The sequence below is a fragment of the Phoenix dactylifera genome, chromosome 2 (genome assembly GCF_051530095.1).
Source record: "Phoenix dactylifera cultivar Ajwa chromosome 2, Ajwa_hap1_PhDact_Kaust_v1.1, whole genome shotgun sequence".
In the NCBI taxonomy this organism is placed as follows: Eukaryota; Viridiplantae; Streptophyta; class Magnoliopsida; order Arecales; family Arecaceae; genus Phoenix; species Phoenix dactylifera.
This window is the reverse complement of record NC_143191.1, coordinates 43,878,043-43,905,360: the sequence shown is the minus strand read 5'-3', so window position 1 is coordinate 43,905,360 and position 27,318 is coordinate 43,878,043. Positions and strand designations below refer to the sequence as shown.

Sequence of the window (27,318 nt, the reverse complement as noted above, 5' to 3'; positions counted from 1 at the left end):
CGGTACCGAACCGGAACTATTACGTGTAGGGCGTGTCGGTTTCCCATTTTTTTAACTTTTCAAGAATATTTAATTGGTAATTGCTATTTTTAAAGTTTTTCAAAAATTTTAGGTCTAATTTGATTATTTTTTTTTGGTGCCTTGATATTTTTTTGATTTTTTTTATGTTTCTATGATCCCGATTTAATCTAAATAATGCATTTTATTGTTTTAAAATGATACAAATCATAAAATGATTAGTAAGATGTTACTTGCTACAAGGAATAACATGAAATATCCTCAAATCACGTAATGACATAAAAATTATAAAATAATACAAGCACTTACATACATTTAAAGTACAACATACATACCGATATATAAAATCGAGTCGAGTGGCGATGGCTCTCGTAGATATCCGAATCATCAGCATAGTCAGGAGGCACATCAACCCACCCCTCTAACTAAGTAGTGCCGTAGACTTGTACGTTCATCCCATAAGAAACGTGCATCCGATTATAAGCACTCTGAGATCTCTCGCTAAAACTCTAGTTCGGAAAGGTGTCCCTCTAGCAATAATGCCACAGTGGCACTATGGCAATAATGCAACAGTCAACCGGTTCGAAACCGAGTTAATTCGGTGTGAATGGGCCAATTCCTGCCGGTCCAATAGCGGTTCCGGCCGGTAGAAGCCAGAACTAAATTGAAATACCGAACCAACTTGGTTTCGCACCAGGTCAGCTCGGTACTACCTGAACAGGGCGATTCAGCCCAGTTCAGCAGACTCGAGTATGAGAAATAAACTTGGCAATTAGTAGATTATGTCGACCATCAAATGCTTGAGATTAATTAAACAATTCCTTCGGTAATGTCCTGCAAGGGATATTTAACATTATTATGGTTTTATTGGCTTAACTAGGTAGTGTTGTTTTAAAGTGCTACATTACTTAAATTTGTTTCCTTTTGCCTTATCTATGTGCTATAAATATTGTTCCAGATTTACTACGAATGCAAATTTCACTTTATCAATCAGAGGAAGAAACACAAAAAAAAAATAGAAAAGGAATGCTTACACAAACATAAACCCTTTGATAAAAAAAATTGTCATTCAAGCAAATTAGCAAAGTTCCGCAAACATACTTGTACTAGATATTTTCACCATTTGGCAGAACATTTTAATTTTTTGATAACTGTTTAGCATACATCATGTTTCAACTAATCATACTCTACAAGAATATGATACTTTCTCAAAGCTAGCAGAATTTGCCTTCTCTAAAGTAGGTGAAGATATACCATTTTGATAAAAGGATCAAATAAATAAAAGAAAATCTTAACAAGACAAACAAAGTCAAAAATACCACAAATAATTCAGATTGGGAGGGGGCAAAGATATATGACCAAGAACATTTGCAAATTAAATATTGGATTACCAGATGAACTTTATCATGTTTGGCCCCAAGTGAGGAACGCCGCCTTGATCTTTCACCCAAACCAGATTCTGAATTTGGCACCACCGCTGAGAAAAGACTCTCAAGCTCAGACATGTCAATTTCTGGAGGCCTGGCATACAAGGAATTGCAATAATGTATTAGTCATCCATAATCATTAGCTAGACTATAAATATGGGAAAGTATGGGTGGTTCGATACTTGGAAGCTTCATCAGATTTTTGTGCTTCAGCCCATAAACTACCCTGCATAGCTCTTGTTACTTTAACCCAATGTAAAGGCTTCAGAGAAGTCCTTTTGGATGATGACTGGGTGGAATGCAAACTCCTAGGACTTTTGGCATGTGTCAAGCTGCGTCCCTTAATGCCCAATGAAGAATTATGCGATGCAGCAGATGGAGATATGAATTCACTGCTAGTTCCCTTACTTCCTGCAGAACTAGATTGAGTAGACTTCAGAGAGATCTGACCAGACATAGGAGGAGGAGGCACTGGTGGGACAGGTGATGGTTTTTGGGAAGTAGAAACAGCAGATTGCTTTGGTGTAAATTGAGGTGGTGGAGGTGGGGGTGGTGCTGCAGGTGAAGCCATGAGCGGAGCAGTTCCAGGACGTGAAGGAGGGGGTGGGGGTGGTGGAGGGGCACCTACTGGACCACCTGGCTTCTTTATAGGTGGAGGAGGAGGATGTGGAGTTGATGAGGTAGGAAGTGGTGGTGGTGGTGGTGGAGGAGGAGGAGGAGGAAGAGGCAGAGTGGATGATAACTTGGTGGAGGTATTGCTTGAACGTTGTTGATGAGTGGATGAAGCCCCCAAGCAAGGAGGAGGAGGTGGTGGGAGAGGTATAGTAGTCACTGGTTTAAAAGGTGGAAGATGTTCAGGTGGCGGTGGCGGTGGCGGCGGCGGTGGCGGCGGCGGCATTATTGATTGTCGAATCGGAGGTGGAGGTGGAGGTGGTGGAGGAACAGTTGTTATTGGTGGTGTCGATCGGGATGGCAAAATGGTGGTACTGGCACCAAGGGTAGCAGCAAGAGGAGGAGGAGGAGGAGGAGGAGGAGGGGGAGGAATTACTGATTTTTTTTGGTTGGAGCTTGCTGAAAAAGGTAGGGCTGATGATGGTGATGATGGCAAGCCTACAAAGATATTTTTTTCAGCAGGTTCACTTAAGCCAGAAGCAGCACTATTTGAATATGACAGCAAAGATGGAGGCATCATGTTAACATCAGAGACAGCATTATTACTGACATCTTCATAATCTACTTTCTCAGTGAGTTTGAGAGGGCTAGGTTTCCGTGGCATGCTATCAGTCTCTACTTTCGATGGAGAAACTGCATCAGATTTCTCTTGAGAAGTGTTTGGTGATGTTAATTGTTGAAGGACATGAAGTGCTGCATCACCCCCCTTCGCATCTAGCCAATCCACATTGCCGAACATTTCTTGCACTTTGGCAAAAGCTTCGATTGGAAGGCCTTCTTTTTCCTCACCACTAGTCAACTCCATGGTGACAACTGATGAAGCTGCATCCATTTCCGAGAGAAGAACCTTCCAAGAAGAAAGTGTTGCATATCACTAAATCATACAGGAGAATTCAGACATTCTGAATGTGAAAGAACTACATACCTCGGCTCTAAAATCTTTCGGAAATCGGTCCTTAGCATCCCACAGAATGTCAATCTGATCGCAGTGGACCATCAAGATATTTGATCGTATAAAGGCTGTATTGAACATGACCCTAAACATCATCTCTTCACGTTCTAGATCATCATCCAGGCTAATGCACTCAAGAACAACATCTCCTTGAATGTGGCAATGGATGTCAATTTTGACTAGTTCACAATCTGTCTGAAGCCATAAACAGGAATCTTAAATTTTATCTTACATGCTTTGCTCCAGAGGAGTTAAAGAAATAATTTTACTTCTTCTTTACAGGGAATAAAATATATCTCTACTTAAAATGCAAATGTGGTAAAAAGAAAGTTAGTTAAAGAATAGTTCAAAATTATAAGAATATGAGTAGTGAACTCTTGGCCTTGATAGTAATTTAATTTTTTTAATATATTAATATTATGGAACAATGTCATGCAAACTGTGCCTACTAATATCTACTCATAGGTCAGTGGTAGAATTGATTATCTGAACCAGGGAACTCAAACAAGAATTTCATATTATTGAATAGAATAAATAAATTCGGTTACCAAAATTTATGCACAAGAAAAACATATAACATATGACACATGACACAAAACAAATTCAAAATTACCTGTCTGTAATGCCGGACACATTTGCTCCTTTTTAGAGTTGAAAACAGAACTTTAGTAGTCCGATCAGAAGCAATAAAGGGATCCTGGCCATAAATCCGAAATATTGGTCTGCAGCCACCCTCCCCATCAAAGTTTGGAATCTTCCTGAGCATAATGCAATCCAAAGTAAGTGCTCTGTCACGTGGAGGCCACTCTGAGGCAACATTCCTCCTTGAAACATATTGCAAGTATCTTAGCTGAGAAGGGACAGGATCCAGGGGTGACAACAAGTGCAAGAGCTCACGTGGTGCTTGCCTATAAATCATGTCCAATGTTTTCTGCTCACCCGTATACTGTTTTCGGTATATCAGAAGTGCTGCTAACATGAAAGCCAGAACTGGCCAGCCACCTCGCTCGCAATGCATCAGTAATACATTATGTGGACCTAAAGAGAGCCAGCTCTCACTGGACCTCAAGAAATGATGGATCATCTCCATTTTGAGCAATGGGCAACCCTCATAATGCCGGGGGTAATCCATCACCGTCATATCATACTCAGATAGAATGCTAGCTATTTGGCTTTCCCTCTCCCCCTCTCGAAAATTGAAGACCATGAAGGAAGCATCCAGAAAATGTCCTCGGAGTTGCTCTACAATTCCTCCAATGTATACTTTGTAATCATCCTCGTCCAAGACATCAGTGGAGAAGCAGCAATCAAAAACTGCAGGTGCACATACAGCAACATCTTATGAAAAACTATTTCCCTTGATTAAAAGTTAAAATAAAATGGTATAACAGACTAGCACAATCCACGCATGAGTAACTAAACTACATGAAAAATAGAGTTCCTTTTTTCTCTTTATTAAATTAAAAGTAACAGCTATGAAATCATTGCTTGAAACTCTCAGATAATTGCTGATGGTTTAATTAGTAAGCTCCAGTTTCATAGAAATGCCACATTTTGCTCGATGGTTAAACCACCTCACAGTGTTTCAGTTGTTAGCCAATTACTTGAAAGTGGAGACAGATACTAAACAAGCAGCCAGTTAACTTCGGAAAAATTTCAAAGAAATAACTTAAAGTACTTGCAAATCCTCATCTTGATCAGGTATTAAATTAAAGTGGGCATCAAACAAAAGATTTAAACTTGAGTTACTTTTGTTGCTTGTAAATACCCCCCCCCCTCCCCCCCCTCAAAGCCAAAAAAAAGGATCTAAAAACTCCCTACTAAACTCTTTCCACACCCCCTCTATAAATCTCTGAATGCCCCCCTATCCCCAAAAATTTTAGTATTATTCCTAAAATTTAGCATCTATTCAGTTAATCAAGAATGTCAACTGAGATCACACAACATTTAGACTGTCTGTGACCATATCTGTATTTACAATCTTAGATAGTGATAGGCGGCAATCTGATCAGTTTCCATAAATATAGGCTTCTTTTATGGACTTGATATTATCCCAATTTAGGAGGATTTAAAACAACTTTGTTTCAATACTTATCTCTCTAATGTACATTTTTCACCTCTCTATATCCACAGCCATTAATTGGAGCCTTTGGACACCCTCCCCCAATCTTGGCATTCCTGCTGCTCTTAGAAAAGAAAATAAATTTATACTTTCTCTTGCATATGCCCATTGCTTGGATATCGCTATCAGAAAGCTTCTGTTATAGTAAAAAAATCTAATTATGTCTCTCTTGTTCAGTCTATAAAAATATTTTTAACTCAATATGTGATTGAAAATTTGTTTTTCATTCAAACAATGATACCTAAAAATTTATTACAGACATGGTTTAGCAAACATAGAAAATATATTCTCATTCTTTTTATCAATGTCTAATAAGATGACAACTTTATGGACCGGTTCTAGGACATGTCCATATAATCCCATGCATAAAGTTCTACTCTTTATAGTACTGCACATAATGATCTTATGTTCTTTAATTTGCTTATCTGTGATAGTTAAATTTACTTGTCAAAGTAGCAGAGTAGAAATCAATAAAAAAATTATTGTCTAACAAGGAAAAGCTGCATAATGTTAAAATATTAGATTTTCCAGTTTTATTTTCAATTTTGACTTTTAGAGACATTTGTGTCATCAATTCTCTTCTCTAATAAGAAATGCTAAAGTATAATAGTCACTTTTACTTTTCAAGAATGGATTTTCCTTGCCTCCCCCCCCCCCCCCCATGGAAAATTCCAGGTTCTGCCCCCTGTTTCTTTCAAACTATGGTTAGTAAAATCAGTCAGTATTTTTTTATTTCCCCACTCTCAGACAGAATGCAAACAGAAAAAAGCATCAACCCCCCAATGTTAAGTACCTTAACACTAAACATAGCTCTGCATTGAATAGAAATCCCCAATAGAGTAAAATTTTGAGAACCTTTTTGCTATTGAAATTGCCTGGATTGATTAGCCCCATCATGTATGGGACCATAGTAGTTAGGAACGCGCTAGATTTGGTCTTGATACGTTTGTTGCTTGGCGTGACACATGCTATAGACGGTGAATCAAATATTCCAATCTATTTGTTGCTTGGTATGGTGTATTCCACAAGCGAAAGCATATTTTTATTTCTATCTAAGAGAACAATTTAAGAGAAAGGGAAAAGAAACCCTGCAGATTACAATTCAACTTTCTGCTTAATGCAACACAATGTATGCGGAACGACCTAGAACTTAACAGCACAAGTCAGTGATTTTAAGAAGCAACGCCTGGGTGGAATTCCAAACTATCCAATCAGCTTCTTCTCTCCTTTTCTCTTTTTTATTAGAAACGGAAAAAGATATATAGTAACGTGCCCTCCTTTCCGAAATACAGTTGAAATTTGGAATCTTTTGATGGGTTCTTCTCGGATATAAGAGATAGAAAGAGAATGAAAGAAGGGCAGGGGAGGCGTTATCCTCACGAACGGACTACATTACAGAAGAACTATAAATCTCCTAATGAACAATAAAATTCCTAACAGGAACAAAAAAACGAATTCTATATAAGGCAAAAAGGATGTCATCTTTGATTTGTTTTTTTTTAATTTTTGGGGAAAAAAAGACAGAAACCTAAAGACAATAATTCACGTAAAACAACATATCAGCGAAACTCCAGCTACCAGCAAAAGAAATTCTATCAGAAAGTATAGAAATTGGCAGGAAAGATTCAATCTTTGTTCAAATAATAAGCTATTCAAAGACAAGAAGCCATATATAACAACACATCAGCAACCAAGAGAAACTCTATCAGACAGTATAGAAATTGGCAACATACCGTAAACGCTCTCCGATATTTCCAAGAGCCCCTCGGGCGGCTTCTTGTAGAAGAATTTCCGAAACAACGCCATGCCACAGATCCAATCGAATCAAATGCAACAGCTTATAACCCAGCTAAAAGCCCTAGAAGAAGATCTCGAGCCAGCTGAACTGGATTCACGACACCAGCAGGGCGCGTCGGAAATCCCTCAGTTTGATCCGAAAACAAAGCATAAATCTTGCCGCGACCTAAAGAAATCTTTCTTTCTTTCTAATTCCGGCGCGTCCCTCTTCTTTTTCCCATTAGATTTTTTTTTTTTTTTTGCCGTGGTTTCTTGAGATTTTGTTTTGGATAAGAGAAAAATTGGACCTTTTCTGCGACCAGAAAAGAGAAAGGAAATAAAAAAAGGGGGAAAGAGGGGAAAATATCTGAGAATTTCGGAATCTTCCCTCCCCTCTCGCTGTCTTCTTGATTTTGGAGACGGTGGTGACGTTTGATTTTTGCTACTTTACCGCTTCATCTCTCTCTAATTTTGCCTTCTCATCGTTTCTTTTTGTTTTTCTTGTCTCCCTCAGTCGCACGTGTGCTGAGAGAAGGACGTCCTTCAGGAGAGAAATGGTAAGGAGTAGATTGGCCGATTGGAAGAACGGGGGGAGAGAGTAATAGTTATAAAGGAGTGAGCACGCGTACGGTCACCGCTCGGTGGGAGGTTACTCCATTGGTGCGGCGCCGGTCCAGAACCGGTTCGCCTGTCCTCAAATCAAATGTAACCCAGCCCTATGATCAGCGATGTGCTTTCCGTTCTGGGTCCTAGACCCGACAGCTTGAGCCGGTTCGGTACCGGTCCAGGTTTTGTGGGACCAAAAGCGTGCCCAAAAACCAATTAGGGCTCGTTTGGTTCGCAGGAAAATGAGGGGGGAAAGTGTGGTCAACGGGAAAGTAATGAAATGCCTCTTGTTTGGTTGGAGTTTTCAAAGGAGAGAGATGGGAAAGTGGTATTCCCATGGGAATATGATTCCCACATTTCATGGGAAAGTCTTTCCCATGAGAAACATGGGAAAGTTACTTTCCCATGAGGTGGGAATCACTCTTTTTTTATTTTTTCCCAAAAAGACCCTTCAGCATTAAAGAAGCATTAAAGAGGCATTAAAGACCTAATTTTTATTAAGGGCATAATAGGAATTATACATAACTTTCCTAGGAAAGTGGATGGTCAACCAAACATAAGCACTTTGGAAATTAGTCACTTTCCCATGGTTAACCAAACATGTCAAAAGTATTTTCCTAGGTATCCTCTTCCTAGGAATCTGATTCCCAGGAATCATATTCCTAGGAGGGAAAATACTTCCCGCGAACCAAACGAGCCCTTAGGGATGAGATGGTGACCGATGACTCCCACCAAATCGATCTGGACCATCCAATTGTTAAATCCGCATGATTAACTGAGGTAATGGACAGTCAGGCTCTGTGTGCTGCTGGTAATCCATTCTTCCTAGTCGAAATCAGGCAGTTTTGGTGAACTGATCGAATAATTCAGAGGTTAATCTTGGTCGCCAGTCTGCTCAAAGTAACATTTTTATCTTTCAGGTTTTTTTTTTTCTTGTTCTCCGATCCGTCGAGACCTAGAGCCCCGGGTACTACTAGAATCCTGGTAGGAAGAATGGATAAGAAAGGAAGATCCTACATATTTGGTGAAATATAAAAGTATGGATAGGGATGATTCCATTCTTTATTTGGTATAGAAAGAATGAAGAGAAGGATAGATAATATTTATATAACATTTTTACTAAACTACTTTTGATAAAATAGTGATAGAATTTTATTAAAAAAATAAATAAGGCATAACCTTGTCAACATATAAACTCTTCCCTCATATGCTCCATCCATCCTTTATTGCATCAAATTGGTAGGCTAGAATGGATGAACAATCTCTTTTTTTTCATCTGTCCTTCTAAAGATTTTTTTTGAATTAAATTATAAATGGAGGTCATCCATCCTTCAAACCTCATCCATTCTCTCATAACCTCAAACCAAACATGGATGGAAGGCACATTTGCCCCTCAAGAATCCTGCATGCCCACACACGCAAGTTACGTTCTTCAAAAATAAAAAAATCCGCATCCTTATGTAAAAGTCATTTCAATTCGAGGTAGATTTCAAAGTCTTGTACAAATATCCAAGTTGCATCTCCTACCTGCCAACCAACCTACGACAGAATTAGCCTCACAATAAACATGCTCAACCTTAAACACCTCCAATATAGGAACGAAATGATGAATATCTCTGAGGATTAGAGGATCCTGGCTGCTTATGGGCTTTAATCCAGTTAATTACTGTGATGGAATCGCTCTCTAGATTAATTCTTTTAGCACCAAGGGCCATAATAGTACCAATTGGTCCTTCCCAAGCTGCCCTTAACTTTGCCAAAGAAACAGAAGTTGCTAGGAAGTTCCTCGAGTCAGCTATAAGAATGTGGCCACAATGGTCTCTTATCACAAATCCAACACCTTCCCGGTGGTCTCTAATGGAGCCATCAAAATTAACGTTCAATAGTCCATGCGGTGGGGGCACCCAATTCACCTAAGGAGGCATTAGAGGGAAGAATATTCTCAGTGCCCCAAATTCCCTGTTCATGGCATCAGAAAATTCAAGAGCCAACCTAGCAGCTTGACCGGCAATATGCTTGAGATTAGAATTAGTGCTATGAAAGACTCTTTTTGTTTCTAGGCCACCAAAGCATCCAGGCACCATAAGACACAATCGACTACAATGCTGACAAAAACATCACAGTCAACAATGCTCAGACCGAGCATCCTTCACTGAGTAAGATAAGCCTTAATTTCCATTAGTGTTTGCACAATAAGATATGAAGATCAAATTTTGCTGAGAAATAAACTACTCATTAATCTGCATGTTTTGTTAATTGCATAAGCAATTTATTTATTTATTTTTTGGAAATACAATCAATGTTTCTTAAGATGACAACCTAAGAGAAGAGGGTAAATTGGGTTTTTCAAAACTTTTTACAAACTTAAAAAATTTTTAATTAAAACTAATCTATAATTTAAGTATACACAGCGAAATGAATGATAAATAAATGTAGAAGATAAGAACAAGAACAAATAACTCAAATACCAAGATTTTATAGTAGTTCGAAGGTAAATTCAGCTTTTATATCCACTCCCCAAGACTTCTTCCTTGAAAATTTTACTATAATCTATAAACAAGATTATAGCTCAGTTATTTTTCGGGCTCACAACCAAACCCAGTTAATTTTTCTTACAATTAACCAAAACTAAGCTATTTTGCTGGTACAACTAAACCAACCCCAAGTTCCAACCCTCAGGAACTCCTTGCTGATTTTCAAGCTCAGCAAAACTTAGTCGATTTTTTGGGCCAATTGACCACAACCTAGCTGTTTCACAGGCACAAGCAGACTTTATAAGTCAGCTGATTTTTCACGGTGTCAGCAATACTAAAAATTCCACATGAGATTTTTAAATCTTGTGTGCAAAAGAAAGATACAAAATACATACAATATAACCTCTATAAAGGTTGAATTGATGCTGTTGAAGTTCAAGTTTGATTGCTTTGAAAGTTAGGATCTTGGTGAGTAGAGTTCAGCACTTCCTCTTTTCTTTTCTTTTCTCGCTTGCTCTTGATGCTGCAATGAAACTTGAAGATTGAAAATTGAAGCTTTCTCTCAATATTTGGAAGCTGTTTTTGAAGTGGGTGGAGGAGTTCAATGATCACTTTTCATATTAATCCTCAAGTTAAAGCTCAAAAAGTGGTGATAGACTTGAAGTGGGTGGAGGAGTTCAATGATCACTTTTCAGATTAATCCTCAATTTAAAGCTCAAGAAGTGGTGATAGACTTGTATTCCTTTTCTTGTACCTTATCCACCCACTCTTATCGTCCTTGGGTATTCCTATACATTTATATTTACAACAACTGGTTGGAAGATGCTTATAGCCATTAGAGAGGCTAAAATAGCCGTTTGGAGTGAATATGGTTGTTCTGGTTTTGCAGAAAAATTATCTGTTACTATTGTCAAGCGCAGACGGGTTGTCTCGAATTCTTCAGAGGTCAACTCGTAGTCTTCAGGGGTCGACTCATGAAAGGGCTATTTTTAACTACTTTTTGTCTTCTTTCTATAGCCATTTAGGGATCAACTCGTTTATACTGGGTCGACTCATTCATTGTAGAAACTCCCAAAACCTCTTCAAAAAACTTCTTCATACTTCTCTAACCTCTCAAACTCATCGAGCTCCCTATACAACAAATTAACCACTCCAAAAATACTAAATCATTAGTATCATACTCAAATATTTTATCTTCATCCAAATCAATCCATTGGTTCAATAATCAATTACTAGAATCATGCTCAATTAAGTTCTCGTGCCCAAGCTAGGATGCTTCACCAGAGAAGCGGGAGTTGGGGGGAAGGGATAAATTTATGTGTATTCTAAGGATAGAGCATAGTAGCTTGGAAACTACTAGAAATTCCTACTTGTATATTTGATATTCAAATGCATAATGTCATACCTTAGTCCTCTCTTTTTTCGATACATATATGTTAGTCCTCACTATTGGCTCATCATTACCGAGCAAAATTTCTTCAACAAGGCATTTCCTAGAAAAGAGTTTTGGGGTGGGGAACATGGAGAATTTTTGAATGATATTATCATAAAGCAGGCAGGTATTTATTAATAATCCTTTAGATCATTAAGACTAAAATCATATTATTAATGACAGGTGCCTTGGTGGATCCTTGATTCTAATTGTCTTTATTATTATTAGGAATTTATCATTTTTTTCACTTCGATGTAACTTTTAGTTGTTAAGATTTATAACTATCAACACCTTCACATTCTTGCACCAAAAAGTTCCATAACTTCTTAGTCTTAATCACTAGTTGAACTGTATATTGCATTATTTTTCTAGCATAAGCAAACAAGTATGAAACAATTGATGTTTGAAATCAAGGGTTGTGGTGACTTGTATGGGCATAAAAATGGTGTTGTAAAATAATAAGATTGAATTACTTAACAATGTTTAATTTCTAGTCGAGAAGCAGAACTTAAAATCAAGAGGGTGTTGTTTATCCAAAAAAAAAATAATAATGAAGAGGGCATTACCTCCAAAACTTTTTCAAGGTTCACATAATTGAGACCACTATTGTTGTATATTTTGGAATAAAAACTTATCTCCTAAAATTTAACTATCAAACTATTTGATGAATAGCATCACTTCAATGTGGCGATACCTTAGAGAGCAAATAATTTTACACATTTGTATGATGAAGATATGTAAATATGCAATCAAGAAAAACCAACTGTAATCCCAACTCAATTTGTGGAATTGCTTTGCTGACAAAATGGATTTTAAGAAAAAAATAAAACTAGTGAAGTACTTAGTATAGATTACATATCCATGTCTAAAAAAAAAGGGCAAAAATACAAAATCTTATAATGCCAAGATTGCACATGGTGTTTGTGATTTGGACATAAGTTGGAGTATGGTTTACATAGTAGAAGAGGAGCAGATAAGATATTTTGTATGAATATTCATTCTTAAATTTTGCCAAAAGCCCATTAGATGGGAATACTAATTTAGATTGTGTTTCAGGCATGTTTATTATTTGCATATATATAGAATCTTTATATTTGGCTCATATTAAAACTATCAACAATAGTGTCTCTATCATATTTAGAGTAATTATTGATAGAAAGTCCACAACCACAATAGTTATACTTTTGTTAGGGATAATTTGGAAGGTTGCACCTACATATAAGTGGACCATGGCCCCAATCCCATGTTTGGATAGCTACATTGCCCATGGAAAACCTTTATCCCTCTTCTTGCACCGGTCCATTTCTCTAGCTCCCTCCAACAACCGTCCTTGTCCTCAAAACTTTCATGTACTACTCGAAGTTTGCTCCCTTTTCGTCTCATCCTCATGCTCCTCCCTTCTTTTCTTCCTTCTTCTTCATCCCTGCCTAGTTTCATCAATGGTCCCTCTTTTTCGGCCATACAACTCTCCCTCTATTTCTGCCCATCCTTAGGCATGTTGATTGGCAACCCAAAATCTTAATTCTTGTCCAAGGCTAGAATCATAAACCCTAGCCTCAATCCCTACCTAACTTTGAAGTACTACCCCATGCATCTCCACCAATATGATGATATAGAGCACCCCCATAGCTATCGGCCTTGCTTACCAATTGATTTAACCCTAACCCTAATATCCAACTTCTACCTGAAATTCTAACTTGTGGGTTGTACTTATTTACCAATATAGGAGATTTGAAACTCTACATGCTAATCACTTAATCTACTGAATTGATCTAACCCTAGCCCTAATATCCAACTTCTACCTGAAATCCTAACTTTGGCCCATACTCATTTACCAATATAAGAGATTGGGAGCTCTACATGCTACTCTCTATCCCATGTTTCTACGTAAGCCATATCTTAATTACTGGCATTCTATTATGCCGTAGATACGATTATAAATAGTTGGAATTTGTAGCAGTTAGGTAGTTTATGGTGTAGGATTTGCTAGAATCCATTGATTGATTGATTGTGCCAAACAAAGTCGGCCTTACCAAACTTCGTCAGCTTCCTAATCTATATAAAGGCTACTCATGTATATTGTAACAGACAGATAGAAATACAATTCTCTTCTTTCATTTTTCTTTTTCAACATGGTATTAGAGCTACCAATCACGTAACCTGCGACTGTCCTCTCTTCCACCTTTTTTGTGGTCGTCGTCGCTCGTAGATCTTTTATTTTTTCTGCCTTGTTGGGGGGTAGCTGGGCTCCGGTCTTGGCGGTTTTCAAGATCTCCTGCTTCTTATGGAGATTCGAATAAAATTCTAGCATTCTTTCTTTCTTCTTTTTCTCTTTAGCTGTTTTTTGTTTTTTTTAATTATTTTTTGACTTTCGATCGACGGCTCGTTTGGATGCTCAGGGGTCAGGGGCTATAGTGTTTCTTCACTCCCAAAAAAAAAAAAAGAAAAAAAGTGAAAAAGGATAATGGTAACCCCACCATTAACTACTTCATTTTCATTTATTAATTTAATAGTAATAGAAATACATGTCCTACCGAGACAGAATTTGTAACGGCAAAATCATTCTATTCGATCTAATAAGTACCTTGTGTCAGAATTGAGAAATTCTATGGCTCGAATCTTTAGTATTCTCTTATTTATCACGACTCTACCACCCGGCCAATCCTGTTTGTTCCACTTAATTCCTTTTTCATGGCCACATATCTTTACGGCTAAGGAATGGGAAATCTTTCTCCTGTTACATGAATCAAATGTTTCATTCCTCCCCTTCCTTTGGTCCCCATCTGCGGCCTCTGCTGCTCCTGGTGCTCCGCCGTTCTCCCCCTCATCCATGGTCAACCCTCCACGGCATCTATGACACTGATCAGCAAATAACCAACGACGCCTTCCTCTTGGTCCTCGATCTCCGACCCACCGTCTGAGCCTGAGAAGGAGGAGACGGAAGGCAGCCCCGGACGGCAGTGATCGTCTTCTCCTCCGGTTTCGGTCTGATCCCTCCTCCTTGTGATTGGTTTGGGTCTCGATCTGCCGTCACCTTTCTTTCTTTATGATCATTGGGACGATTATTTCCATCTCTATTCCCACCACCACCGCTTGCTGAATCGCTCACACCACCGAGCTCTTTGATCCGCTTGGCCGTTGGAAAGTTGATACCTTTTGGATATTTCATTCTTTTCCCCCTTCCCCTTGACTAGAAGGCAAGTGAGATGGGAGAGGATGGCATCATCGCTGTTGATAAATCTCGGGCTGGGCTCGAGGAACGCCACGCTGAGCTTTGGCCTGAAGCCCTGCCGTCCCGCCGACGGGACCAATACAAGGGCAGGAAGATGGAGATCTCCAGAAGCAGTTGTTATTCCAAATTATCATCTTCCAATGCGAAGTCTTGAACTTAAAAACAGAGCATCAGTGGATGACATTAAGAGCCTCAGATTAATAATAGCCATCGAGAGTCCATATTTGCCTGATGGGAGATTTGACCTTGAAGCTTATGACTCCCTGATGCACATGCAGATTAACAATGGTGCTGAGGGTGGACCAGTGGGAGGTACAACAGGGGAGGGCCATCTCAGTTCTGGTGTCGGCAAGTGAAAGAATCACAGCCTTTTTGAGAGGTTTCTTGTGACACGGCAGGAGGATGTGGGGTCTGGGGAGGATGTGGCCTTGTACCCGACTTCGTCGGCGTGCTTCACGACTCATCCCTTCTCGACACGCGACGGCAGCGCAATTTTGCCGCGCACCTTGTTCAAGTTCAAAGAGATAAAAGAGGGTTAGGTTAGGCTCTAGCGCATCTGTGTAACAACCCAGGACCTCACCCAAAATGACTAGCCGGAAGTTATTATTTGGATTTCTTGATCCTGTATAAGTACCCAAGATCTACCCAGTGAATAACCGATGTGGGACTAAACACACGCCCGCATGGGTCCTCACATACTCCCCCCGTTCAAGCCTTGACGTCCTCGTCAGGCTAAGGGTTCAAATCTAATCACAAACACCACGATTGGCCCGTGGTCAACCCCAATAGATCCGTGCTGCAGTGTCCCCTAGTCCACATCGGCTATGGGCCGGGTCGGCTCTGATACCATTTGTAACAACCTAGGACCTCACCCAAAATGGCTAGCCGGAAGGTATTATTTGGGTTCCTTGATCCTGTATAAGTACCCAAGATCTACCCAGCGAATAACCGATGTGGGACTAAACACACGCCCGCATGGGTTCTCACAATCTGCTTTCAGTGCTCCTGTTTTTTCATCGTTGGTGACCTTCTCCTCCACAATATTGTTGAGCACAAAGCAGCGCGTCAAATCATACCATCAAAAGCTTGACGAATAAATTTGGTGGGTACGATTTTGTTCCAAACTCCAGCAGTAGCGCGTCAAACTGTACCGTCAAAAGCTTGGCGGATAAACTTGGCAAATGCAGTCTCACTATAAACTCCAGCAGCAGTGCGTCAAACGGTACAATCAGAAATTTGGCGGATAAACTTGGCAGGTGCAGTTTCATTCCAAATCCTAGCAGCAGCATGTCAAACCGTACCATCAGAAGCTTGGCAGATAAACTTGGCAGGCGCAGTCTCGCTCCTTCACCAAAGCTCAATGCGTCACACCGTACCGTCAAATTTTTTGCGGGTAAACTTGGCAGGCGTGGTCCCGCTCTTGATTATGGAGGCGTACATCTACATGGCACCACCCTAGTCCTCAATCTCCGGCTTTATCTTCTGCCTTCGGCTCTAGTCCTCAATCTCCGGCTTTATCTTCTGTCTTTGGCTTCATCATCCAGTTCAAAGTCTCTTACTCTTCTTTCATGGTACTTTCTTCTACGAGCATCATTGAGCTTCAGTTGTCTTCTCTCTGAGATCTATCTTCGCTTACGGACGTCTTCACCAAAGCTCATCCTCTTGGCATCTTTCGATCTCTTGTTTTCAAACTCAAGTTGGTGTCTACTTTACCACCTTAAGTTTGAGGGGATATTAAAATCAATTGATTGATTGATTGTGCCAAACTTAATCGGTCTTACCAAATTTCATCTTGATTGATTTATAATTGATTATGGTAAACATAGTCGGCCTTACCAAACTTCGTCAGCCTCCTAGTCTATATAAAGGCTGCTATTGCACATTATAACAGACAGGCAGAAATACAATTTTCTTCTCTCATTCTTTTTTTTTCAACAGGATTGTATTCTTTGACGTTACATTAAAAGACGGTTATACTTGATTAGTACAATTTTTTGAGCATGGAAGTAGATACGATTGCATGGTTAGATTTTATATTGAAATCTTTCAGGTTGGAATAGTCGGAATATGCAGATTAGAGTGTTCATGTTCAAGTGGATACAAAAACTAGTTATATAACTTGGGTATTTTTTATTCAAGTGGCAGGTTGGGAGATAAGCTCGTTACTCCATTTCAGAGGTGATATAATACTCCTAGTTAAATTGTCCATCCCTAAATATATGTAGATGAAAATTAAAGGTATCCTAGCTCTACCAGCATCAATGCATCATCTAATAAAAAGAAAAAAAATTGTGAGCATGGAAAATTTCTCTCCCAGCTACCAAAAGTATGAAGACGGGGCTTGTCATCCACCCATCCAATCCCAGCTTGTGTTATCGCTGCTGCCAGGCCGCGTCAAACAGGTTACAGTCCGCATGCCGACCGCGAATCTCCGCCCGCATATAATCTCTACAAATACGAACCTCCGCATAACAACTCCCGCCGGAAGGAAAGAGCGGTCACCGACGTCCGAATCACCAACGTCAAAATATGATGACGTCAGCACGGCGGCTCCCACTTTCTGACCGCTAGGAAAGCCGCAGCGGGGTGTTTCTCTATCCGGCTCCACATCCAACGGCTAAGGCTCAACTTCGCCTTACATAAACCCGCAAACCCCCTCCTCCTCTAACTCCCTTTTCTGAGTTTTCTCCCTCTCTCTCTGTCTCCCTCCCAAGGTAGAGGGGGATAAAGAAAGAGGCAGCGGCGTTGCTTTGAAGAGCCTCCGGAAGAGCGTCGTCTTCGCTTGGTTTCGCCCGAGCGGATGGCGTGCCGGCTCTCCAATCCCACCTTCCATATCGAGGTAAATTTTTTTTTTTTGCACCAATCCCAAAATTTCGATTCCAACTCCAGATAGGATTACGCTGGTTATCTATGATTTTTCTTTAACTTTTTGGGATTTTTTTCTTTTTAAATTTTAGGCGCCGCCTGTCAGAGCATCATGCGGCATGAGGTTGAAAGTTTCTCCAGGTTGGTCTCAGACCCTCCAATATAAACCGGATTTATGATTCTATTTGTCGAATCGATTAGTTTGTTTGGGAGAGGGATTTTAGGGTTCGTTGCCGAGAAATTCATGCGCTACTTGTACAACATTTTTTTTGTTTGAAGTGGTTTTGAATTCAATGGCGCAGGCCCCAAAAGAACGCCTTTGAGTGAATATCTTATTAATTTAGATTTGAAGTAGCTTCATTTACTATTACTCAGTGTTTGCTACTGAAGAATCATCTATCTTGCGATCTCTACCAATTCTAGCATTCTTATTTTGGTGCTAAATTACAACTAGTATATTGGAGCTATTTGCAGTTAAACATCATGTTCAACTTGCGCGTTTTTTTTTTCTTTCCCTTTAGAGTAATCCAGGTCCCTACAAGAAGAGTTGGGTAGTTCATTTTGTGTTTGATTTCTTGTGCTCTGTAATTTCCTGGAGCAGATTGTGTTTCATTTTACCTCTTTAGCTTCCTCAATAATGAATGTGGTCCATGATAATTATCCTTGTCACTTTTTAGGTCCTCATGTAGACTTGTCCACATTAGGCAGTACGAAAAGGTTGGCATCTCCATTGAACGGTTTTACGCATTATCGCTATGCTTTCTCTTCCAACCATTTAGTCTTTCATGTCAAATGGTACCCAAGGATTTACATGGCGGTCCTTATCTTTTCAGTACCACATGATACATGCAGTGCCGCACAATTACTGGAATGATAATATAGGGGTATACATCAGTATCCTGATCCTTAGATTCATACCATACAGCGATCTTAAGTAGGTAAAAATGCACTCTTAAGCGATTTTTTCTACTACAGTACAATTAGAGTAGCTTAGATGCAGAACGAATAGTTTTTGTCAGACAAGCATGCCAGTGTGTAATTTTTGTTCAGTCTTGCGCATCTTTTTTCCTTCTTAGTGCAATATGGCAGATAATTGGGACAAGGCTTATTGGTTTTGGTTATGGTTATGATTGTCTGTGCATGTTGAGTGTCAACATGAATATTTTGCACTTGTATATTGTGCCAGGCCTTGACTGGCATAGGTCTGAGGTGCAGTTTCATGAATCCTTGCTAGTAGATGTCACTCTAGTTTATTTTTTTTAGCTGGGAATGCACCAATTCATCTAGGATTCACATGAGTCCGAACAAGCATGCATGGTGGGCTGAAATGTTTTTGAAATCAACCATATAAATGGGCTGAGTTCATCAGTTAATTTAAGAATGTTTTTTTTTTTCATTGCTGTTTACCATCATGTTTTCCCTGCCAACTAGACATATTCAGTAATTTGCATGACTACAAACCTCGGATGCTTTTACATGATAACTCTATCTATGTCATTCACTGGTACCTTTGGCAAACATCTGATGCTTCTTGGTCATCTCTATCGTTATCAGGCTCGCTCTGTCTAGAAAATTCAAACATAGTAGAAATGCATGCATGATTATATCCTATCCTTGTTGCATTTATCTTTATTGTAAGAAAATGTTGTGAAGTCCAAAACTTCTTTAAATTCATGTCCTCAAGATGATGATGTTTTTTGGAGAAGTTGTGATACCATTAAAAAAAAAACTGTTTATTTTTTTATATTTTGAACCTTGGTAATCAACTTATTAGTTTATTTCATAGCATAAATTGTGTTGTTAGCAATTGTAACATAAAACCATTACTAACTATGATGCTGTGTGTAAGATTTATGGGTGTTCTTTTCTGTTTTTCATAGGCATATACTGCCTGAAATGGAGAACTTTCCAGCACAGAGCACATATTTCCCATCAATCTTTGTCCTACAAGAAATCAACCAAAGTTGTTCAGGCTGCAGTGCGCCCCATTTCAGCACCATTGCTAGAAAATGAGGAACAGAGGAAGCAGATGTGTGAAATGTATGGATTTACACAAATTGGGGAACCACTTCCAGATAATATTACTCTGAAGAATGTCATGGATACCCTACCAAAAAAGGTATAACAGAACATACCTGTTGCTTTCCCCCTTACTCTTTTCTCGCTTAATTTGTTTCACATAACAACTTCTGAAATTCTTATCTGAAGGTGTTTGAAATTGATGACATGAAAGCTTGGAAGTCAGTTTTGATATCTGTGACTGCTTATGCATTGGGAATTCTTTTGCTTTCAAAAGTTCCATGGTATTTGCTTCCCCTGGCTTGGGCATGGACTGGCACAGCTGCGACAGGGGTTAGTTCTTCATTCCTCCGTCTACTTTCAAGATTGTTTCTCAAGTGAAAATAAGAAATCATTATTTGTTACATTTTTTTCTTCCATATATTATTTAATGTTCCCTTTTTGAAGTTTTTTGTCATAGGCCATGACTGTGCTCACAAATCCTTTTCGAGGAATAAATTGGTGGAAGATATTGTTGGAACTCTTGCCTTTTTGCCTCTGATTTATCCTTATGAACCTTGGCGGTTTAAGCACGATAGACATCATGCCAAGACAAACATGTTTGTACTTTATTCCCTTTTTACTCTTGTCCCTTTCTTTCATCAGCTCCTGTACATTAATATACTTTTTTAACAAAATCAATGTGTTGCCATTACTTATTTTGGACAGCATGCTTCTGAATCTTGGTGAATATATATACTGTCAATCTTTTATACTTGCATTTTCTTGATGATTTATGTGAAATTTGCATATTGCCAATCTTCTAGAAAATGTTTAATCACCTAGAAAACTGATTCTTTGCATTATTGTGCAGGGAGTAAATTGCCTAGCATTTGCTCCCACTTAGACTAGGGATCTGGAGTATATTGTTTATCAGTAGATATTTGAATTTTGGCTTCAGGTTTAGTTAGACATATATTTCGTTTAAGAATTTCCATTTTTTCTGTCTTCTTAAGAATGTTCATTTACCTAGAGTACTCATTCTTTTCACTATTCTGCGGAGAGTAAATTGCTTAGCATTTGCTCCAAGTAAGCCTTTGGGTCTGGGTTTATTGTATATAAGTGGAGCTTTGAATTTTGATTTCAAGTTTAGTTAGACATATTTTCTTTGCTTACAAAAGTTCCAAGTTTTACGTTGACATAGTCTCAGGTATTTAGATGTGGAGTATGCTGTGTAGTTAAAGAAACCTCGCCTCCAATTGCAACTTCACTAGACACACACATGTTCATGTATGCAACATTCCTGTATATATTTATTTAAGGGATGCATAAACACGGAATATTTCATTTTTTTTTACCTTTAATGGTTTCTCTTTTAGCATGTTTGAGCTCTATGATATAATGTATTGGCATGCACGGTTGCAAGGCAGATGTTCTTCTGCTCGAATGTTTAACCTCTTCTTTTTCCCCTTTTGAAATTTCAGGTTGTCAGAAGATACCGCTTGGCACCCTGTTTGGAGAGAGGAGCTTGACTCCTCCCCAGTTCTGAGGAAGGCAATTATCTTCGGTTACGGGCCATTTAGGCCTTGGATGTCTATATCTCACTGGTACTATGCAAACTGTCATCTTCTTGTTTTTTATATGTGGATATGCATGCATCATATGTTCAGTATCTATTAATGTCATTTGATATTCATTTTTCTGAACGTCATCAAGTTTGTTATTAGGTTAATGTGGCACTTCGATTTGAAAAAGTTCAGACCAGCTGAAGTTGGAAGGGTGAAAATAAGCTTGGCATGCGTGTTTGCATTTATTGCAATTGGATGGCCGCTGATTGTTTATAAGACAGGGATCCTAGGATGGATCAAGTTTTGGTTCATGCCATGGATGGTGTATCACTTTTGGGTACCTTTTCTACTCTACTATACCTTATCATCATTAATATAAACATAATTTGCTGTCACAGAGGGTGAGCTTTGGTACAATAGTAAGGTTGCTCCACTATGACCTGGATGTCATAGGTTCGAAATACGAAAAGTCTCTCCTCACATAGGGGCAGGGCTGTGTACATTTGACCCTCTTTAGATCTCGCAATGGCGGGAGCCCTATGCACTAGGCTGCCCCTCTTGTGATTTGCTTCCATAGGCTAAATTTTTAGGATAACGCTTGTTGTAAAATCATTCGGTGATTTTGTTGATATATTTTTGCCTTTTAGTAGTCCTTTCAAATTGGCTGATTTGAAAACTGTATCTAATAATTGCCTTTTAGCAGCAATTATTTCAAAAACTGTATCTAATTATAGTTTATTTTTAATTTTCTAGATGAGTACTTTCACAATGGTCCATCATACTGCTCCTCATATACCTTTCAAAACTTCAGAAGAGTGGAATGCTGGTCAAGCACAACTTGGTGGCACAGTCCATTGTAATTATCCTCGTTGGTAAGTTTTCCATCTATCCTTAGATGCACTTGCTTCAAGCTGTGCAACTATGTTTTGCTTATTAATGATTTATTAGTTTGCTAAAACATTGTCTGAGATTGCTAAGCTAGTCAGATTTGAAGTTTAATATTTAATGTCCTAGCTATGTAAGTGGTAGATATTCAGTTTTGGTAAAATAAATATTAAAGATGATGCTTATTTCTTTTTATTAGGAGGACAAATCTAACTAATTCCTTGCAGTTTATTGAGTAGAGCAAAGGCCGTCAGAGAAACTATAATAAAGAACCTAAAAAAAGGAACTAAAGTGAAACATCTACTGATATTTTATGGAAAAATTGTCACAACTGAGACTCCAGCAGACCTAGGAGTGACATAATGATACCAAAATTCGTGTAATTATAAATTGTGCATATTAGCCCCTACAAGTTGGTACTTAGTTAGAAGTATCAAGCTTCATGCTGTACGAAGTTCTGGTTTTTTTCCTCTTTAAATTTCACATGCACATGATCTTGCTTGAGGTTCTAAACCTTAATCATCTATGCCCCTCTATATCAGATCAGTGGTAACAACCTGTTAACTGATTTTAAGGGCTATTAGTTTGGAAAATACTGTTTAGACAAGGGCTCATAATTTGAGGGCTTCTAATGTTTAAGGTTTTAAATCTGGGGAACAGGGACGTCCTAAATGGGACGTGCCACCATCCCACCGATACTCGAGATGGGAGGATGTCCCAGGATGCATTGATCTGAATGTTGGGAGCCTGGGACGATGGTGGGATGATCTCATCCCGACACTTGGGATGATACCTCGTCCTGCTCTGGTGTCCCTTAGGACGTTCCACCAGCATTTGAAACCATGCTAATAATTCCATGCCATTATTCGATATTGGAATATAAATTGACCTGGCAAACAACTCTATTAGATTCAGGCATTTCATGTTCTTCCCATTTCCAACACATTAGATAGTGGGAAAAAAAAGCATTCCGACTTCTTTATTTTCAATAATGTTTCTCTAAAGAACAACATTTCAACCTCTCTCTTGCACCCCCCCCCCCCCCTCCTCAATCTGAGAGTTATTTTTCTTTTCATTTGGGCTGAAAGCAGTATTATATCATATATATTCACTCTGATTTGAATATCTTTCCAAAATCTTATTTATAGTTCTCTCTCTCTCTCTCTCTCTCTCTCTCTGCTTTTTCCTTTTTTTTCACCCTACTTCCCACTATACCATCCTTCTCACCCCCATTTTTTTCCCAAGTCATGAAAAAATATGCAAAATTGTTACCTAGTCCAGTCATCTCTCCATTTGTGGCATCTTTTTGGTTGCATGATTTCTTACTTTCTAGCCTCTCTGACTGCTTACTTGGGATTGCTGATTTTTAACATGAAGTTATGGAGAATTCAGCTATGTGGTGCTAACTGAATGTAAAGGTTTAAGAGTTCTTGTATTTTATTTCTTATTTTCCACATTTGCATCATCTGTATGATCAATGCAGCAGAAGCACTGAGTCAACTTAAATCTATTAGATGATGATATGATACATTTAAGGAGACCTGCTTGACATGTTGAATAGATGAAACTTTAAGACGAGATTGTTAAATTCTCTGGCATAAGCATCATGTCTGGGATTGGAGGTAGACATCTTTAGGTCATGGAGTGACAGCATGGGAGAAGAGAAACCTCTTCGTTTTGTTGAACAAACTGAATATGATTAACATTTGAGGGAACAGTTCTTCCATAGGCAGGTCTATGTGGGTTCATCAAGTTTAAGCAATACAATTAGCTCACATCAAAAAGGTAAAGACATGCAAAACTCTGATTGTGATTCCTATGGAACCTCGTGTACAAAGTAACTAAAACTTTTAATACTAATTCCTCATGACTAAGAATTTAATGACCTAAATTATATCAAAAATTAGACTTCGGGACCTGAAACTCAAAAAAGAGACTCTACGGACTAAACAAGTCTAAAAAATGTTGAGTTGAAATAAGTTTCAAAAAACTATCAATGGACCAAGCCAAATTGGAAACAGTTTTATAGCAACCATAGAATCATAAGAAATTTAATTCTCACCGATGTTAAATTTGTGACTCGTATTTCCCATATTAGAAACTACAGCTAATGGATTTTATCTTGGCAACAGCTTCCACTCATATAGGGGCTTATCCAATAGACCGTTTTTGTGGCCAACAATAGTAGTCAAAATATCTAATTGATTTTGGCAGGATTGAGATCCTATGTCATGATATCAATGTGCACATTCCACATCATGTTTCTTCAAGGATACCAAGCTATAACCTGCGGGTGGCTCATCAATCACTCAGAGAGAATTGGGGCAAGGTGCTTTCTGGTTTCTCACTCGATGTCCTGCATTATATCTTAGATTATTTTATTGTTGGTATCTTCTTCCATGTTTTAAAATGTGCAAGGAATTCTAACACTTCATTTGCCATCTTTGGGGGATTGCTACCAACAGTATCTCAATGAAGCCAATTGGAATTGGCGTCTAATGAAGACAATAATGACTACATGCCATGTCTACAATAAAGAGCAATTTTATGTGCCGTTTGATGACATCTCTCCCAAAGAATCCCAGCCAATAACATTCCTTCGGAAATTCATGCCTGATTACACATGATGTCAGATTCCATTGGATGTACTTTTTAACTTCCTCAATTTTTGCATTAACCTGCTAGTAATTGGTAAGCATCCTCTACTTGTTTTCATTATCAAGCTTCGACAGAATACTGCTTATGTTATGCTGAAAATGTACTTCCAAAATTTTGACTCCATGAGCAACGAGCCATTTGTGCAATTTCCAAGAGAATTATGAAGGAAACTTTTATCATGGCATGCGTGTCAGCAGTGTGAAATTTGATGAAATGTTTATCAGCTACTTTCTTCCCTTTATGTTGTAATTGGCCAAAAGAAAAGAATGAACAGATAGCATTAATTGTCAGTGCAAATTTATATGTGAAGATACACCCTAAATGCTCTCTGAGAATTTTGTGTCAACATTCCCATTATTGTGTTATGATAGGAGTGTCGAACAGCTCAATCTTAGCTTAGGCTTGGCTTGAGAAGAGCTTGAATCATGCTTGATTTGAAGCTCAACAAAGCAAGCTTGAACCAGCAAAATAGGCTCAAAATTAATTTCAAGCAGAGCCAATAATCGACCAGCTCAATGAGGCTCGGATATATTTAAATTGTAATATAAATGTATTTTATAAGTAATGGATTATTGGAGTAAGTTTTATTTTTATTTTATTCTTTGAATCAATTAAATGTTAACTTATCTATGAGCTAGAGCTTAAATTAAGCGTGTGGACTTTCATTCAAGTTTGAACCAAGCTTCATTTAGTCTCAAGTGGAATTCTGTTTGACTTAGGCTTATCAAGCTGATCAAATAGGCTTGTATTGGGCTGGATTTGAACTTAAGCTTGAAATAATGGTCAACAAATGAAGCTTGATCTCATGCTTGAAGCTTGAAGTTAGTTTCAAATCAAGCTTGATCAGACCCAAGCTCGATCAAGCTTGGCTTGATTATGCCCTTAGTTATGTAGTATTCTGGCAAAATTCAGTGGATTAAATATTATTATGTCATCAGGATTTTGGAGATTTGATCATTGCATCTTTTGAAATACCTCAATGATGAGATCGAGAATGGATGATTATCATGAAACCAGCAAGAAATCTTTATGCTTCAAGTTGGGTCATTTTGGGAAAGAACTGGTTATTCCAGTTTGATGCTACAAATAATTCATGGAAACTTCTTCTACATTTATATCATTGCATTTTACTTCCTTCTATGTTGAATTGGTAAACATTACGTTTGTTAAGCTTCCAGCTTGCGGTTGTGGGTGTTGGCATATACAATTGCAGTCTCATGGGAATACAGCAGTAAGCTTTGAAATAATTACAATTTTCATGTATCAATTGGTCTGTATCTGCTTTTTTAAGCGATCTGTCTTTGTTGACTGCAACGTGAGCATTCATCCCTTGGATTATATCTTGTTTTTATAATTAGCCATGAAATGCCCATTGACTAGAGAATTAACGGCATTGAAAGAAAGGTTCCCCGTCTTGGTACCGAACCTCATACTGGTGCCATACTAGCATGGTGTTAGTATGGCATGGTACAAACTTTTTTTGGCATACCGAATGTCAGTATGCCATCTTGTACCAGAACCAGTACGACGAACTATGATTAGAAGTGTAAATTGCAATTGCTCTTACCTGCACTATTTTGTCCTTCTGTTTGTTGTAGACAGGTTGCACTACCTTGAAGCAAACATCTTTGTTGATATACCACCATTAGATTTTTGATAAATGAATGCAACTACCTTCATTTTATTTTTCCCCCCAAAAAAACAGTGTGAATACCGGGAGGTCCCAATCAGCCTTGACAAGCAAATCAGCAACTTGATTGGCTCCTACAGCTACATGAAAATCTCCAAATTCCTGTTCTTATTTTCTGATATATTATGGTAAGCTATCCCATTTAAGAGTATCTAATTGTCTAGAATAAGATCTCGAGGCATCTGACGAGCATTCCATGTCTTTGCTAATACTGCGACATCAGTAGCACTGCTCCATGAAACCGCTGCTATAATTGATCAGAGGTTGAGCTCACATGTTGCTGCATGACTTCAATTAATACAAGCACGTACGGTTTGAATGTACTAGTTTTTTCTTCTTTATCTTTCTTTTTGCTTGCTGAATTGAAATAAAAAGAAAGAAAGAAAGAAGCTAACGGATCAACTCCTATATAAGTTGTGTGAGCAGGCCTCCATTGAACTCTTTCCTTGGGGAACCATGCGACAGCGTTTGCTAGCCATCGTTTTGTGCCTCGGAGCCAGATAAATGGGTTTGTCTTTGAAAGTGATCAGGCACATTCAGATAAACTATTAGTTGCCATCAGGGGTCCCATCCTATGGAGTCTCATGCTTGTGTTCGAAGTTAGTTGATGTTGGACATTCCCAAAGATGGGATATGCGTATAACTCATCAGAGAATGTGGGGCATCAATTCAAGCAAAGCAGGTTGAGTATAATATAATAGGATCAAAGAAATCTTTCACTTTGGAAACATGCAAGCCTCTAGCAACTCATCTGAAGGTTTAGGTCATACATCACATTACCTTTTTGGTGGGTTAGATGGTATATCATACATAGTATAATCGCTCTGAAGATTAGATATCCATTTCTACCAAATCTAAAGCAAAAGCTCAGCCACCAACCCCCTGTTCTGCAGTTGTAACTGCTCTTGCGCGGGACAGCTGCCTTGCAAGAATCTTTGTCCTA

At 38.6% G+C, this 27,318-nt stretch overlaps 2 protein-coding genes and 1 pseudogene across 8 annotated transcripts in view; 2 read left to right on the top strand and 1 right to left on the bottom strand.

Annotated features, from left to right (window-relative positions):
- LOC103714241 (formin-like protein 18) overlaps nt 1-7,545 on the bottom strand; it is a 36,756-nt gene extending 29,211 nt beyond the window's left edge. For 3 of the 6 annotated variants that reach the window (XM_088716549.2, XM_088716550.2, XM_088716551.2), the window contains exons 1-5: nt 6,925-7,434; nt 3,683-4,383; nt 3,043-3,264; nt 1,628-2,964; nt 1,410-1,539 (exon numbers count right to left, since the gene is read on the bottom strand). In XM_088716549.2, coding sequence (XP_088572675.2) covers nt 1,410-1,539; nt 1,628-2,964; nt 3,043-3,264; nt 3,683-4,383; nt 6,925-6,997 — 2,463 coding nt within the window. In that variant the 5' untranslated portion in view covers nt 6,998-7,434. Of the gene's footprint in view, nt 1-1,409; nt 1,540-1,627; nt 2,965-3,042; nt 3,265-3,682; nt 4,384-6,924 lie in introns of all 6 variants that reach the window. The other 3 variants (XM_088716547.2, XM_039126291.3, XM_088716552.2) reach the window with 3 other exon arrangements.
- A 7,150-nt stretch (nt 7,546-14,695) lies between these two features.
- Nucleotides 14,696-15,067, top strand: LOC148714842 (4-hydroxy-tetrahydrodipicolinate synthase, chloroplastic pseudogene; annotated as a pseudogene).
- A 2,270-nt stretch (nt 15,068-17,337) lies between these two features.
- Nucleotides 17,338-25,932, top strand: FAD6 (fatty acid desaturase 6). 2 transcript variants are annotated; one of them, XR_015975674.2, is made up of 11 exons: nt 17,338-17,550; nt 17,669-17,717; nt 19,457-19,695; nt 19,785-19,928; nt 20,043-20,194; nt 21,059-21,181; nt 21,302-21,479; nt 21,896-22,014; nt 24,242-24,356; nt 24,493-24,718; nt 25,624-25,932. XR_015975674.2 is itself a non-coding variant. In XM_008801424.6 (10 exons), the coding sequence occupies exons 1-10, from the start codon at nt 17,512-17,514 to the stop codon at nt 24,652-24,654; spliced, it is 1,320 nt and encodes a 439-aa protein (XP_008799646.4). In that variant the 5' UTR covers nt 17,338-17,511; the 3' UTR covers nt 24,655-24,864. The 2 variants fall into 2 exon arrangements, 1 of the variants encoding a protein (XP_008799646.4); XM_008801424.6 differs by lacking the exon at nt 25,624-25,932 and having other exon boundaries at nt 24,493-24,864.
- The last annotated feature ends 1,386 nt before the right edge of the window (nt 25,933-27,318 follow it).

Bases quoted from the DNA above. Each gene is read 5' to 3' on its own strand.
- FAD6 (XM_008801424.6), top strand. From the start codon at position 17,512: ATGGCGTGCCGGCTCTCCAATCCCACCTTCCATATCGAG. The intron at 19,929-20,042 runs GTTAGTTCTTCA...CCCTTTTTGAAG, and splicing joins CTGGCACAGCTGCGACAGGG to TTTTTTGTCATAGGCCATGA. The intron at 20,195-21,058 runs GTTTGTACTTTA...TTGAAATTTCAG, and splicing joins CATCATGCCAAGACAAACAT to GTTGTCAGAAGATACCGCTT.